Here is a 17039-nt window from a genome sequence, read left to right on the forward strand (position 1 = left end):
ATGTTCTTTGTAACCAGACATAGTCTTAGCTGTTGGGAATTTCTTGGGAAAATTGTTTCACATATTGCAAACCTCGGGCTGTACAACTAACTCCAGGGAAGTTGCCAAGTCTGACCATCACGGTAGGATTTAAAAAAGAAAAAGTAAAGAGCAGAGGAGGAAGAACACCTTGCTACCCGGTATATCAAGGCAGATAAGGAAACCGAAGCCCATCTGGGTGGGGCTGAGGGAGTGCAGGCATCTCCAGCACACTGTGGGAGGGGCCAGCACAGGACACCTGCGGCTGTCTCCCAGTATCCTGTGGGTTTAGGACCAAGAGCTCAGGGACCCTAACTAGGATTCAGATGTGGAGGAAGAGCCAGTGCCTCTCAGGCTGGCAAGTTCCTCAGTTCTGTTGTCAGCCTATGAGATGAACTGTGATCGGGCAAGCTTGGGTCCCAGTGAGTGGCCGCTGATGCGTGCCCCTTCTTGGTATGAATTACGGCAATTATATCATCTACACCAATTTCTGTGAGTGGTCCGTTGTGAAGAATGACGGTGCTAACAGTTATCTGCTGTCAGTGCAGTAGTGAGCCGACAAGCTGGGCCGAGCGTGAGCTGAGAGTGTGTTGATGGTGAGGCACGGGAAGGAGCCATCCAGGGTGCTTGATACCTGATGTGGACACAGACCTGAAGAAGAACTGGAGTGATTTGGGGAACGAGGAGGAGGGGGGAAAGAAGGAGAGACAAAGGAAGATTGGGAGGGAAAGAGAGCACGTTAGTACCATTTCACTTTTTGTTCTAAAACGTGGCAGAAAATTGAATAATGTCCTGAGTTTTCCTACTTCTGTGCTGTTTTCTGCAGCGTTCCAGCCATGTTGTTTTCTTGCGGCAGAGCAGAAGGACCTGCATACTTCACATTAGCTTCTGCATTGCTGAGTCTTCTGGGAGACGAAAGCCGTGGGGAGTGGGAGAATCAATGGGCTTGAGAGCGAAGCAGGTCTAGTTTTTAACTCCTCGTCCTGCTACCCAAAGGGCCTTGGGAAAATGGCTGGATCTCTTGGAAGTGCATTTTGCTCCTTTCCAGGAGGTAAAAGTATTTACCACTGGGAGCCCCTGTCCAACCGTCCCTGGTTTCACATGATCTGGATCAAGGGGACATGTGAAGGGAGTGATTGGTCTGTCTCATTCATGGATCCATCTTTGAATGGGCAGGTGGGTCTGGATGGATAAGTCAGGACAGTTATAAACATTTACGATAATACATGGAAGGAGCCTTTACCAGAGTCTGAAAGGGCCAGGCACCTGAAAACGTTATGCTGTTGGTGGAAGATTTATCTTCTGTTCTGTCTTCATCCTCCAGGACCCTTTGACTCTGAATCTAATATGGGTAAAAATCTCCCTTTTTCTGCCAGTGGCAACAGTAGCAGGCCGGGACTTCGGAAATGCCTTTATGAGGATTTAGTATATCATGCCCAGGAGCTAACCTCCTCAGGAGAAGATGAACAAGAACCAAACCAGACAAACAAACAAACAGACAACCCCCAAAATTAAAAATAAATAAATAAATAAAAGACCACCACCACCACCAAACAAACAAACAAACAATAACAACACAAATACCAAGGAACAACTGGCTAAAAGAATTTCTTTCTCTTCTCCATTCCTACAGCACTGTCGGTCTAGTCTTGTCCCATCCTACCTCGTGTTATGATGGCACGTACATGTGGCCAGAGGCTGGATTTAGCAGAAAGGTGGTGCTTGCTGAATGAACAGACGAGTGAATGAATGAATGAATGAATGATGAATGAATGAATGAATGAATGAACTGAAGACATTCTTTAACTCCAAGCTGATTCCTTGTGTCTGCATTCTGCATCTTGCTTTACTATCTGCACCCATGTCTAGTGCAATATTTTGTGCCAAGTGGGCCATTAAACTCTAGGTAAATATTTGTTAGATGAATAAATGAATGCCCTGAAGGGCCCTGGAGAAAAGCCAGGAAGACATTCCTCTGGTAAAAGGAATTTGTAAAGAGGCAGGCAAGGGCTGGGGCGGGGGGTGGGGGGGGGGGGGTGGGGTGGGGAGGGTTGTGGGGAGGAAGGAGAGAGTTCTCCGGGCTTAAGGGAGTGGAGGCAGGGAGGCTACCTCTGAAGACTCAGAAGTAGCAGAAAAAGAAGCATGTAAAGGCAGAGAGAGAAATCTTTCACCAGGCACGTAGCTCTGACCAGGCTGGGAAAGGCCTGTATCTTGTAGGAACAGAGCGGCTAGGTGGGAGGAGGCCCCTGGAGGCAGAGGAGAGCAGGAGTGGTTTGGCAAAGGTAATGGGGGTGGCAGCCAAGCCAGTGGCGTTTCTAGATCTCAAGCCCTCACCCATCCCCCACCCCCACCCCGTTGCCACAGCGTGTCTCCATGTGTCAGCCACAGCTCCCACTCATGTGTTCGTTTTTATCCACATCCCCTTCATCTCACCCCACTGTGCGACTTCTACCCCAAGGTCATCCTCCACCACCCCTCCCACACCCTCCTGTTGCTGCTGCACTGGCTCCCTGTCCTGCCTGTCTCATGGAGAGAGCAGCCTCTGACTCCCTTGGCACTTCCCCTTCTGAGTAGCCTTGCCTTGCCACGCCTTCTCTCTGCTCTGGCCTCTGCTGATTCTCTCCCTATACCTTGCATGTCCATATTCTTGCCAGGCTCTTCAGAGATCTCCTGTCATGCCCTGTGCTTCAGCGTCTGCAGCGGCCATGTGCTTTGGGGCTTCCCTTCAGAGAAGCCCAGGCCCAGGCTTTCGTCTGGACTGCAGACCTCTTGGACTTGGACTTGGCTGTCCCATTGCTGCCTCTTTCCAACAGTGAAAAGCAAGGGCCACTCACTGCCATCGGCCTGGCTTGTTTCTCAAATGATTTGCTTTGTTACATGAAAGGAATCGCTCTCTATCCTACTACCACCGAGGCCATAGACCGTTCTCCTTCCTCTACCGGGTCAGCATCGTGTCCTCTTTCTCTGCTTAGGAACAGTTCATCCCAAGGTCTGCTCACTGGCTCCTCAACATCTGCTGCCAAATCCATTTCCTCAAATCCATTTCTTCCATCTCCATTGATGTGGCTGAAACTCAGGTTGTTAACATCACTGATCCAGCTTCCTGATGGATTGATCTCGCTGCCACTCACCTTCCCTTACCCCCGCCCCTCACCCTCTAACCCAGCTTCACACCCACACTGGAATAATCTTTCTGGCCAACACACTGGCTCCTGCATCGATCCTGTTTATTCTTCCTTCCCTTCCGTGCAAAGGCAAGAACTTAGCTTCTTCTGACTGTCACTTTCCTGAGCCCTGTTTACTTCTCTGAGTTAGTCTCTAGCCACTTCGGCACCCCCCACCCACCACCCACCCCCGAAATACCAGCATCTGCCCTAGCCAGCAGACGGGGCCAGTCCTGCTCTTGTGTCTTGTCTGGCTTCGGCAATACCTTGGTCTGTGTGTCATGGGCCAGTAGACTGTTGGTTCACAAGGCAATCTTTTCGGCTGTTGTGTTCCGTGTCTAGGTGGTAGAGCCACCCTTCAAGCAGGTGCAGTGTACTATGGTACCGGAAGTTATTTATTTTCTTGTCTCTGGGGCATTTAGCCTTGTGGTTAGATTACGCTCCCCTGTGCCTACTATTGCAAGGCCCTAGGCAGAGTGACTCAAGGTCAGCAGTGACCGGCCAAAACCTGAGAAAGGACAGAATGAGCCAGGCTAGTCCCACCTTCCAAAAGCTGGGAAATGCCACTCTGGGAAATTACACATCCTCCTGCCACGTTCCAGCTGTCTCCTCCTTTGTGTCCCACAACAGAACGGATGACATGAGTTTTTGTCTTTCACTAAGCCAGCACTTGACTGAGCGCCTGCTACATCCTAGTATACAGTAATCATGGAATTTCAGATAGTACTGTTTGTGGCCGTCAGGAGACAAGGGGGTGGGGGTGCTAGACCCAGTGTGAGAATCACCTAGCCGGGCCACACGCTGTAACTGGCATCCATGTCCCCTAGGAGAAGCATCTTCTTCACGCTGTCCAAATGTAGGCTCTGTTCAACCACCCAGTCACCTACCTGAGTGGGACATCTTTGTCTAAAACTCACAGAAGAGACCCAGTAGGCTAAAAGTGACACAGATAGCAAAGAACAAGATAAATGAGGTTTGCTGTTCATCAAGTATATGGGGATAACATATAAACGAAGACATTCATAAGTACACACACACACACACACACACACACACACACACACACACACACACACACACACACACACAATCCCCAAGAGAGAAAAGGCCCCAGGAGGAACTCGAAAGAGTCATGGCCTGGGAAGAATGTCTAGAGGAACCAGATTCCAGAGAGCTGGCCGGCCATGTAGCAGTTAGAAGGCAGACAGCGCATGTGTTAACTTGATGTATCCAAGGACCAAAGGAAAGGCCAATGTGGCTGAGCTGTAAGAGAAAAGAAGGGAGACACATGGGATGAGAAGGAGGAGCCAGAGGCAGTTCACACAGCTTTCTAAGCCCTCTTTGCTGGTGTAACCAAAGCTGGGCTCCTGGTATTTACTCAGTAAACACTTGCTGAATGGAAGACTCTCAGCATGCCTGTATGCAGCATCAGTGGCCCAGGACAGAAGTACCACGTGGCCCCAGTGCCCTCTAGTGACCACAAACTTCATCCAGTTCAGGGCTCTTTGTGACCTCATCATTTTTAGACAATCTCTCCATAGTTCATCTTCAGGCCCAGCCTGAGGAGCTAGAAAATTCTGGCAAGTTACAGGGAAATGTCCTATTAACTCTTCTGTAAGTGAAGCTCATTCCATAAAATGGTCTCTGAGACAGATAGAGACCATTACAGAAAACCACAGCCAATGAAATTCAGAGTGATGGAGCTAGGTCCCAGCTGATACATCTGCAAAATAATTCGTGAACCTAAGGCTCCGGGAACATTGTGAAAGAGGAGGTACAAAGATTGGGAGAACTAGAGGATCAGGGAGTTTGCTGTGAGATTGTGTCTCCTAGGAATGTCAAAAATCTCACCAACATGACGGCCTAAACATGAGCTGAACCAGGACAACAATAGACGTGTAACGTGGATGGTGGGCAAAGCTCGTGAGGCTTCAACCCTACACAAAGAACTGCAGGCAACTAAGGCATGCTGAGAGCGGGAGAAATCGTCTTCCCCAGGGAAGAGCACACCAACTGGTTATTTAATACCAGTGGTCAGCCCTGAAAACATGCATACAAGTGACATTATACCCAGACAGAGCAGCTTGTATTTAGGAATATATATATGTAACAGCAATTAATAAGAAGCCATGAATTTGAAAGAGAGCAAGGAGGGATAGGTATGAAGGTTTGGGGAGAGTAAGGGGAAGGGGGAAATTGTGTAATTATATTATAATTGCAAAAAAACCCTAAGAGAACTTTAAAAAACAAAACAAAACAAAAACCTGCTGAGCCCCACAGCTGATGCACATCAGGCCTTCATTTCTTCCTTCAGTTTCTTACCCAAACCATTTTCAAAGAGTATACACAGAAGGTCTCGTTTCTCAAGACAATGCAGAGAAACTGTGTGGGTGAGATGTATGAGCAAGAAATCTCTGGGAAGCTGCTCATCCAACCTTTTGCAGCAGTTTGGCTGCTGTGGTCTGAAAAGCCCATGGCTTGGGCTGCACTGTGGCCCTCTGCACATCTCCAGCCTCCGGAAGTGTGGGCAGTCCTGTTGCAGACACACTGCAGCGTACCCAGAAGCAGGACCCCACCCCCGCTGTCATGGTCCGCTTCCATTTGGATCCCAACCCATTCTGGGCCCATTCAGCTAATCATGCTACAAATCCTGAGCTGTCATCTCCTTGTGTGGCTGCTCCAGGACTGATTGAAAAACCTGTTTTCACCCAACTTCCCTGGGAAAAGCCCCACTGACTGCAGCCCATTTGCAAATGTGTGCATCAGTAAATCAAAAGCGGTAGCAGAGGGCTGGCATTTGTGAGAGACGGAATGGCAGAGGGTGAACCTGACCTATCCTTCCCCCATTTCCCAGAAAATCCCCTGATGCAAATGTACAGGCTTATCTGAAATACTCTCCGGGGTAGGTCTCCTCCAACTTCCTTGTTAGGGCGTTCTCTGGACCAGTGACTCTTTGACTCCAAAGCCTGGCTGTGCGTTTCCATTACTCTTGTCACCCTCCACTGAGCCAAGGGAAGGAAGCTGGCCCTCCTAGATGTTTACAGGGTTCCTCTCCGATTGTCACTTACCCAAGTAGAACATGTGCCATCTTTCGTTTTTCTACATTAATCAGTCCCCAAATTCCTTTACACTTGCTCCTCGGGTGATTCTATCGCGATGGCTTATTCCTGGAGCCGTAAATCCTGCCTTGCACAGCCTTCCAGCTGCAGCCAACAAAGCCCTCAGGTCTTGTGGATTCTCACATCAGGTCACAGCCGTGTTTCTGCAAGAGCTTCCTGGCTTCATCTGCTGATCTGCAAATATAGTCTTACCTGTGAATTTATAGTTCAACCTTAGAAGCCTCCCAAATTAAGACACAGATTGTCACCAGCCTGTGGGGGTGTGGGGAGCTCAGACTGGGAGGGGGAGTGTGGGGAGCTCAGACTGTGGGGTTATAGAGAGTTCAGACTGTGGGGTGTAGGGAGCCCAGACTGTGGGGTGTAGGGATCTCAGACTAGGAGGGTGTAGGGAGCTCAGACTGGGGGTGTGTGGGGAGCTCAGACTGGGGTGTGTGTGGAGCTTAGCTTTCTTGTACACATCACTGAGATTTTCAGTCACACAACCTTCCTTTTCTGTAAAATATTTTAACAAAGAGTTTTGAGACAGAAACACATAGACTTTCACGCACCAGAGTTCCACCCCTTGAACAATACAACACAGGTTGAGTCAAAACATTGTTTTCATCTGCAAAAGGCTTAAAGAAGCTGGAATGCCTATTGTTGGGAAATTGTGCATTAATAAATAATTTACGCCTTAGGAAACTCATGCACCAAGACTAAGCTTTAGTTAAGTAAAGGAAAAGAAACATAGATGCATGTGTACAGATGTGAAAAAAAAATGTCCACCTATGAAACAGCACGCAGAGCTGCTGATGTGGTGCCGCATAGCTGCTGTCCCAGCACTTAGGAAGCTGAGGCAAGAGGAGGGATGATTGTGAGAGAAAATGCCTTTTTAAAAAGTAAGAAAAAAAAGAGAAATAACTTTAAAATTCAAAAAGCAAACTGCATTGTGTGTGTGTGTGTGTGTGTGTGTGTGTGTGTGTGTGTGTGTGTGTGTGTATGGCCATTTTTGTAGACTTTTATTGTAACTAGTCACAGAGAAAAAGTTATAAAGACTCACACAAATCTATTAATGGCGCATTTTTCCTGAGGTAGGAGACTTTTAAAATGACACATTTTAAAATGATTGCATTTCCTGTTGTCAACAGTTAGTGTGCACTACTTCTGAGTTCCCTGAGCTCTCTGTAGAAGTCTTAGCATTGCTGTTCACTTCATGTAGAAAGATGATGTTGTCCCATGCATACTCTCCAAGAGCCCCACTGTCCCCAGGCTGCTTCACATATGGAACAGCCTTCCCCAGGCTCATTCCAGAATTTGATTTCCCCAAGACCATGATGGCTTTGCCATCTTTTCAAGGCTAAAGTGCTCAGCAGGTATGGCTTCCCCAAGGCCAAGTTCTCCTTGTGCCCTTTGGCCCCCTTAACCCTCTCCTCTCTCCTCTCCTCTCCTCTCCTCTCCTCTCCTCTCCCTTCTTCTCCTCTCCTCTCCTCTCCTCTCCTCTCCTCTCCTCTCCTCTCCTCTCCTCTCCTCTCCTCTCCTCTCCTCTCCTCTCCTCTCCTCTCCCCTCTCCTCTCCTCTCCCTTCTTCCCCTCTCCCCTCATCCCCTCTCCCCTTTTCCCTTCCCCTCCCCTCCCTTCCTCTCCCCCTCTTCTCCCCTCTTCCTCATAAATATTATTCATATTCTTTATAGGTAATTTCATTTGGTCCTATTACCCATTTTTTTTTATAAGTTTTTGATCATTTTCTAAGCATCTACATTCCTCTCCCACTTTTATCCCTTTTAAGTGAGAGGAGATAGCTGCTTCCCAGCCTGCCTGGAATGGTTGATTCACACTTATATCACAAGAGGTATTCAAAAGCTGGGCCAGGGTAGTAGGCCTGGCTGTCTGTTCCCCTTCCCCTCACCCTCTGCTCTTCCTGCATCAGCACCAAGGCTGTCCATGGTAAATAACAGCTGTTTCTATTGGTTTTGTTCTATCAACTTCTTTTCAAGGTGATGCTTTATTTAGGCAGTGAGTTAAAAACAAACAACAACAACAACAAAAAAAAAACAACCCTAGCACTCCTCCAAATTTATTTTCCATTACTTTTCATTTTCATATACACAATATAAATATACAGAGAAAATTACAAGACACAGATAAGCAATAAGAGAAAAGTAGGATTACCTATTCAATACCAGGTATAATGGCCTTTTAGTAATTGTGCTTCTGGGAATAGGAATTTATTTATTTGTTTGTTTGTCGCTTGTTCATTCCTCGGGTGATAGCCCAGCCAACAAGCAAAAAGATCTGAGTTTGATCCCTAGATTGCATATTTTTTAAAAAGTCAGGGATAGGGGCGCTGGAGAGATGGCTCAGCAGTTAAGAGCACTGGCTGTTCTTCCAGAGGTCCTGAGTTCAGTTTCCAGCAACCACATGGTGGCTCACAACCTTCTATAAGATCTGGTGCCCTCTTCTGGCGTGCAAGCATACATACAGGCAGGACATTATATAAATAATAAATGAACAAATCTTTAAAAAAAAAAAAAAAAAAACCAGGGATGAAGACCCACCCTTCCAATCCTGGCTCTGAGGAAGCAGAGACAAGAGGCTCCCTGGAGCTCACTGTCCAGTCAGCCTTGCCTACTTGGATAGCTCCAGACTCTCTCTAAGCCAGGCAGATGTCATCAAAGGAACAACACTCAAAGATGACCTTTGTCTCCACAGTACATGCACGTGTGTGCTAAAATACGAGGCTAAGGGGTGGTAACTTACATCTATAATCTCAGCACTTGGGAGTCTGAGACAGGAAAATTGCTTTGAGTTCTGAGACAGGCTGGGCTACAGACTAGGATGGTATCTAAAAAGGAAAGGAAGATCCTCTCTGGACAATAAACTGATTGCTTTGTAATTTTATGAGTAGCAATGTGGCAGGAATATCTTCCTGTCCTTAAAGATAGTGATAGCATTAAGCATAGAACTTACTTTATAGAAAAGTAAGTTTCATTTTAGTTTATTCTCATAGTTTATCTCATGTCCACCCTTTACATTTTTTTTTATCTTTCAGAACCTTTGTGTGTGTGTGTGTGTGTGTGTGTGTGTGTGTGTGTGTGTGTGTGTGTGTGTGTGTGTGTGTGATGTGTGTGTTGTTGGGGGCAGAGAGCATGTTTGTACTGTGAAAGTCAGAGGACGACTTTTCATCGGTACTTGCTTTCCACTGCGTTGGAGATGCGGTCTCCTGCTGCTCAACCCTTCATAAGCCAGGCTTACTGGCCTCAAGTGTCTGGGGATTCTCCCGTCTCAGACTCCTGTCTTGTTACCACATCCAGCTTTATGTGGATTCTAGAAATCTGGACTCCAACCCCCAGGCCCCTTTATCCATCTCCCTGGCTCCATTTACTTTTTTATTCTACCCTTTGTGTGTCTTTCTCAGTCTCTTCTCTGACCTCAAACATACTTGTTTTCTCTTTAAAGGTTATTCTTTCATATACATGAACCCTTCCATTGTCATAATGCTTTATGTTGGGGAGCATTCTTACTCTCATTTCATAAGTTAAAGAGCTGAGACCCAGAAAGATTAGATGATCTGCATGAGGTCTCACAGTGAGGGACAGAGTAGGGTGTTGACTCTAGATGGTCTCACTCCAGAGGCAGTCCCCTGGACCACAGGGTGTGGAGAGTATGCATAGTTCCAGGAGTGCCCCACCTTGACTCAGTGGGAAGATTTGTACTAATTTTTTTTTCTTTCAAGCTTCATAAGAATCAAACTAATAAATCTGCTATATGATAATGTCATTTTCTTAACTTCAATATATATGTATATTGGAGGGGCCTGTCTGATGAGAATGAATGATACATCCAGGTCCTGAAGACCACCGCTTCTGCTTCTAATTTGTTTTATAACCTTGAGGAAGCCACTTAATAGTTCTGTATCTCCTTTCACCCACTGACCAAGTAATGAAGGAGAGCTAAATGACCCTAAAGGCCTGCTCCACGTTTTAAAGGGAAAGTGGACTAAAGATGTAGCTGAGTGGGTAGAGCGCTCGTCTAGCATATTGGAGGCCACAGATCCAGGCCCCAACACCACATGGACCCAGTGCAGTAGTGAATATCTATAATCCCCGCAGGAGCAGTAGGATCGGAAGTTCAGGGTCATCCGTGGCTACATAACAGCTTCATGAGATGCCTGAGAACTTATCTGAGAAAGAAAGAAAAAAGATAAAGTGAAAAGTATCAGCTGATTCAAGAGTGAAGTCCTTCATCAAAGAGAGAAATAGATCATGGAGACACATTGGGAACAATTGGTGCAAAGAGCTTTATTGCTAGTTGAGGTGATGTTGGAGGCAACTAAATATTTGTTATGACCTCTTAAAATTATCATGTGATCTGTCCCATGACCATGGCCACCAAGTGCACTATAGTGGTTTGTGAAACATGTCTCGAAGGCCAAGGTAATTATAGTCGGTTCACTGGAGCATGACAAATAGCCTCTCAATTTGAATTCTTTTATATGAAGGAGGAAACTTCGGTGACAACAGCCCTGGAACTTAATTACAGGCTCCAGGTTTGGGGAAATGGAGACAGTCGATGGCTGCAGTGGAGAGAGCAAAGACAATGGCTGTGAGCCACCTGGGAAGAGCGGGGACAGGGTGACATCACAGTGACACAGTAATAGCAGCCCGCCACATCAGGGGACTTGATGCTGAGCACAGTTCTCTCCTGGGAGCATCACATAAGCACTCTTATTGAATCCCCATGACACCCTAATACTCACGTAGGAGACAGAAGGATCTGTGTGTCTCATGCCACTCAGCAGGGCTTGTCTGCAGAAGGCAGAGGATAGCTAGATCACATAGATCCTTTAGATAGGGTCTCACTGCACAGCTCTGCCCGTCCTGGAACTCACTATATAGAGCAGACCACCCTGAAACTCACACATACCTCCAGCGGCCTCGGCCTCCTCCGGAGTGCTGGGATTATAGGCATACATCACCTCTCCCGGTCTCAAAAGTGTCTTCATGCATTTAACATGTGTTTGTTTGAGGTTTTGGGAGGCATCTGTGCTCACCATTGCCTCACTAGTGCTTCTCTGGTTTGTGTCTGAAGGCCTGGTATATGATGGCACCTTTCCAAAGGGCTGGTAGTGCCAGAGTGAGTGAGCCAACGCTCCTGCTTTAATGGAGTTTGACAAATTATGGGGTGAGGCCAGTCATAAAAAAAAAACAACAACAATCAATAAATAATCTCTATGGTAACAGAAGCTATGAAGAAAATCAGGCCACATGATATGAGAGGGACTGGGTTAAGGGCAAGTCCCCTAGGAGGTGACATTTGGGCTGAGCCCTACATGATGGAGCAAATGAGCCATGTCAAGACCTATTAGTGAGCAGTTTATGAAGATAGTCCACAGAGCAAAGGCCCACACTCAGCAAGGCTTTATTTGTTCTAAGAACACAGAGGCTGGTGTGGCAGGGCGAGCTGTGGAATGGGGAAATGCATGAGGTGGACTCAGAGGGGGCAGGCTGCAGATGGAGCAGGCCACAGTGAAGTCTGTTCCACACACAGAGGGAAGAGGTTGACGGGTTCTGGACCAGGGGCTGCTGAGTTCCTCAGTTCTGTGGGCAGCTTGCTTCATCTCTGAGCTGTGTTGCCAACAGGAGGCAAGTGCAGAGGAAAACGCTTCACAGAGCTTGCAGGGCAGCCATCCTCGGTTGTTCTGAGGGCAAGACTGACATTCCTAGTGAGGTTGTCTAATTTAAACTGACCTGAGGTAAGAACATCTTAGATCTAAGCCAAGCTCAGGACTGTAGCCACACAAGGGGGCTACTTCCTTTGCCTCAGAACTTCCCTTGAATCCACAGAAAGTAGTGCTGAGGTACTGAACGAGCTTGACCACACCGAGCCTGTAGGTTGTACTTACCTCATAGAATAATCTCACCTGAAATAATAAGAGGTTACAGGTAGATTGTTTTTTTTCTCCCTATCTATAATGCCTTAGGTAGTGTCTCAGGGATTTAATTTCTGTATGTGTGTCTGTGGATGTGTTCGTGTGTGTGTGTGTGTGTGTGTGTGTGTGTGTGTGTGTGTGTGTGTGTATGTTCAAGTATGTGTGTGCAGTTGCCTGTATCAATTTTTATTTATCATTGAAAGCTATTTTTGGAGATGTTCTCCACACCCAAGCATATAAGACCCGGCTTTTCTGGTGAAGAGGCCTGGGGTGGATGGTTAAGAATTTTATTGTAAACTCAGCAAGTTGGTTTGTTTGATTTAAAAGGTCTTTTATAAACATTCATGCTAACATTTAACATTGATTTATGGTGCAAATAGGATAAAACGAACCAGCTATTTGGGCTAATAGCTCATTATTATGAAACATTATTTCTTACTTTGGCACAGGTATTAAGAGTTAATGCCAGCAAGCTGGGGAGATGGCTCAGAGGTTTAGAGTACTGGATACTCTTGCAGAGATCCTGGGTTCAATTCTCAGCATGCACGTGGTGGCTGACAATCACCCGTAACAGGGGGTTTGACACCCTCTTCTGACCTCTGTAGGCACCAGGCACCAGTCACACATGTGATGCACATACATACATGCAGGTAAAACATTCATATACATAAAATAAATAATTATGAAAAATATTTAAAGAGTTAATGCCAGCATTTGTCTGGTCACAATACAAACTGTCAGTGCACTGTACTCTCATGCACCCCTGTTTCTAAAGGGTGCACCATGACATTTGAGCCCAGGAGGTGATGAGCCAAAGGAATAGGATAGTCATTTAAAATAAAATTTTAATCTAAACAAGCATAACTGAGTAGGATTTGGGGGGAAATTTTTATCACTTTGGAGTTGGTATTGATCAATAAATAGCATATTTGTTTCTCAGGGAGAAAAACTTTCTCAGATGTTAATTCCCTCCAAAATCAGCAAAGTCCTTAGAGAACGAAGCCCAAGGATAGGGGTAGGACAGAGCAGCTGGGGTGGGGGAGTGGGGAGCACACAGCAGGCCTTGTTTACCTAAAGATGCTAAATTAGAAAACTCAGGCTTCCTTCTGAGCCTCATGTATCCTGGGACAAACTCTCCTCCCCTGGCTGTCTAGGCTGGGGTGGGCTTCCTTGGGCTCACCACTGTGAGTGCACAGGACATAAACTGTAAGGGAGAATGGGCTGTCACCCAGGCCAGGAGCTGAGGGAGCAGCCGTGGCCTCCTCTTGCCTGTTTCTGAGGGGGATGAAGAACAACTTGATCCTCTCCTGTAACTCTCTCATCCAACATTAGCATTTGCTGTGAGGCTTCTGGAAATGTGCTAAGCCACACGCTGACATTAATTCAAGGAGCTAATGCAATCCCCATCCCCCATCGCGCCATCAAGGCCTCTGCCATCAGACCCGGGAGTTCAGGAGTACAGTGGCTTTGGCTGTGCAACTTTCCACATCTAATATTGCATGCTTGCCACTTTGCATCTTGCCCTCAAGTCTTAATAAATGGACTAAAGATCTGCCTGGAAACTGTGAGATAAATTATGTGTTTATTACGCCAAGTTGAGTAAATATATTTTTGAAAGGATCACTAGAGAGTACAATTGAGTTAATTACTTTAAAATCTTTTTTTTTTTTTAATTTACGGGATTCTGAAAACTGTTAAGCTGTTTATTCTATCACAGTAGTGATCCAAAGATGTTGTTGTTGTTGGGCCCATCAGTTACCCATGCACGTTCTGGTTTTGTGTCTGGAACTATTCTGTTCATGAGTGGAGAGGCCTCTGGGGTTGGAATGTGAGTCCAGCTGACAGGCTGTCCTTCCTCTAGGGAAGACATGGACTGGCAGGTTGACATGCAGTCTGACGTGATCTCTCTCTTCATTCTAGATGCTGAGGAATACCAGCCTCCGATATGGAAATCATACTGTGAGTATCAATGACACAAAAATCTCTGCAAGTCTTTAACCCACCTGCCTTCTTGAAGGATCCTTGCTGGGGTGCATTGCACAAGGGTAGTCCCATAAGCAACCCCCCAGATCCCAAGCTCTTCTTTTCACTGATAAGAGAGATACCTATCAGAGAGGGTGAACTCTGCACTTGTCCCCAACCAGAACCTCTAACAACCGCTGACCTGTGTGATCCATGTTAGGACTACTCCAGAGGGGAGGGGACCTTCTGACTTTCAGTCTGGGGGCATATTTTCATTTTGGGGACTTTTGGTCAGCAAGGTCGAATGTATTGACTTCCATGAGTTATGCCCTTTGCTCATCACTCCAGGGCTGTAATAGCATTTGACAGAAACTGTTGAAAAATGAACACACAGTGAAGACTGTCTGGTCACTCAGGGTGACCCTTTAGAAGCATAGATCATGACTGACCAGCAGCTCCTGTCATGAAAGCAGGCAATGGCCATTACCTCAGACTCTCTTTCTCTCTCCTTGGCATCATGGGTCTTTCCCAGAATTCTGTGAGGAGAAGAAAGGACTGTGGCCGGATGGAGCCCATCATGGCCAAGGCAGGTGTTCCTGCAGACTCGCTGCTTGGTAGCAATCCTATGTGCTGCTGTCACTACTTTAGTGTCCTTGCTGCTGCTGTCCACTGAGGACCTGCCCTGGCCTCCGAACTGCTGACTCTCAGATTCACAGATAGGCACAGATACTGTCATCTCTGCCTCGTCTATGAGGAAACCACAGCTCAAAGGGGGTGGAGGCTTCTCCAAAAGCGGTGGGAGGCATTCAGAAGTAAAGTCCAGGTGCCCAGAGGCAAGCCAGCTCTGAGCCTGCAAGCAAGCATTCAAGACTTCTTTTCTACTTGTTTAAAATCACAAACAGAGCACAGTGATGCACACCTGTAGTCTTAGCACTCTGGAGGTAAAGCCAAATGGACCTCTTTGAGTTCTAGGCCAGTCTTGTCTATACAGTGAGTTCTAGAACGGCCAGGTCTACATAGAAAACTCTGTCTCAAAAATTAAAGTCTCAGATTTTCTATGTATATGTCTGTCTGCTTACCATTGTAGTCATGTGTCAGATAATGGGACCTCTACCAAAAATGGACTGGGCCTATGACAACATATACTATCAGCCTGGGCCATATAGCACATGTGTGTGCCAGGCTGTACCATCTAGGTTTGTGTTAAGTATACTCTGATATTTGCACAACCACACATTGCCTAACAAACATTTCTCAGCATGTATTCCTATCATAAAATGATTAGAGGGTATATGGACGTTATACATACACACATATGCACATATTTGTTCTGACAATATGGAGGCCAGTCTAGCCTCATCAGTGAGCTCCAGGTTTACTTAAGAAGCTCTGTCTCAAAAAATAAGCTGTAGAGTGATCAGTGAAGAAACTGATAACCGACCTCTGGTCTCTCTCTATATATGCACACTCATGTGCGCGCACACACCGTGCACATGAACCATATGTTAATCTGAGAGTAAGACTTTCCCATAATACATAAACCAGCCCCTGCCTCACAGTGCAGTCCACCCCACCCCCCTTCCCCACATGTGCTTTCTGTCTTTCTGTTATCTTGTAAGACATACGCCGCCATGTTTAAAATTTTAAAAGCGTGCTGGGTACTGAGGTCTTTGTCACTCTGTTTTGTCTAATGGGTCTCATTGTCCTTGGCACTCTTCAGCTTCCTTCTCCTCAGAGATATATGGCCCTCATCTTTCCGTGCAGGCACGTATGTGCAGGGCCACCTCATTCTTTACTACGCAAGTCTGTTCTCCCATCTGTGAAGTTAGGGGCTGTGTGGGTCTCTGAGGGCCCTTCCAGTCTAGGGCTCTGCTTTCCCATCTTCGATTTTAAAAGGCAGTGCTAATGACTTAGTAATTGGATGTTTTTGTTTGTTTGTTTCCTAATGGAGTGTGAAGTACTCTGACAGTAAATCAACAAAATATCCTTGGGAAGAGATGTGGGGTGTTCCGTGAGTTACTGGGCATCTCACACTGCCTTCCTCACATTAACAATCCAATAAATATTTGTTGGACAAAGGCCACTACTGGGAGCTTTTCTAAAATACGTGATATTGGCTCAAATTCATCTCCTCTTTTTCTAAGTGACCTTAGGCCACCCAATTTATTTCTAAAAAGCACTTTTATATCCTAAGAAAGCTAGGAAGAGCATTTCTAATTACATGTCCACAAAATCAATTTTACCCTAGATTATTAGGCTGAAATTTTACTTTTGGATCTAGAATCATAAAATCTGACTTGAAGAAGGCATAGTTTGGACTATTTAATACAAATTTAGTGGCATATACAAAGTTCTTTATTTTATCAGACTAATAGACACTCGTTATTCAGAGTCCCCAAGTGAATGAATTTACAAAAATGAAGGGTACATGTCACACAGGACACCAAAGCCACGTTGATCAAAGCCCTACAGAACATCACTAGAAAGAAGGGTTCTTGGTGATTGTGGGTCAGGGAATTCTTTGTGGGGGTGTTGGCGCCCTTGTGGACCACCTCCTGCTTTGTTGTTATCGGGCAGCACTGCTCCATCAGACTCCCAGCCTTCCCATCACGAAAGCAGCCATCATCCCTTCCGGGATGTCTAGTGATAAATACTAAAACTCAACAAAGAAGATAATGTGGCCCACACCTACCTCCAACTTGTAGGCTAGTGAGAAATAAGACAAACCTGTAACATGGAAAAAAAAGAAGATCTTTGCTTTCAGTGGCCATTGTTTACTATTACTTTCACTTATTTGATATTGTTAAGAAGCATGGAACCCAGGTGTGATGCCATTCCTAACAAAAACTTAGTCTACTCCTGCAGATTG

General features: G+C 46.1%; 1 protein-coding gene across 1 annotated transcript in view; it reads left to right on the top strand.

Moving 5' to 3' along the window:
* Window positions 1–17039, top strand: part of Chn2 (chimerin 2) — a 282989-nt gene that overhangs the window by 126429 nt on the left and 139521 nt on the right. Inside the window, exon 2 of the mRNA XM_052719368.1 lies at window positions 14129–14167. Within this exon, the coding sequence (XP_052575328.1) occupies window positions 14129–14167 (39 nt within the window). The remainder of the gene's footprint in view (window positions 1–14128; window positions 14168–17039) is intronic.

This window comes from Peromyscus californicus, unplaced genomic scaffold (genome assembly GCF_007827085.1).
Source record: "Peromyscus californicus insignis strain IS unplaced genomic scaffold, ASM782708v3 Scaffold_6__1_contigs__length_162567912, whole genome shotgun sequence".
In the NCBI taxonomy this organism is placed as follows: domain Eukaryota; kingdom Metazoa; phylum Chordata; class Mammalia; order Rodentia; family Cricetidae; genus Peromyscus; species Peromyscus californicus.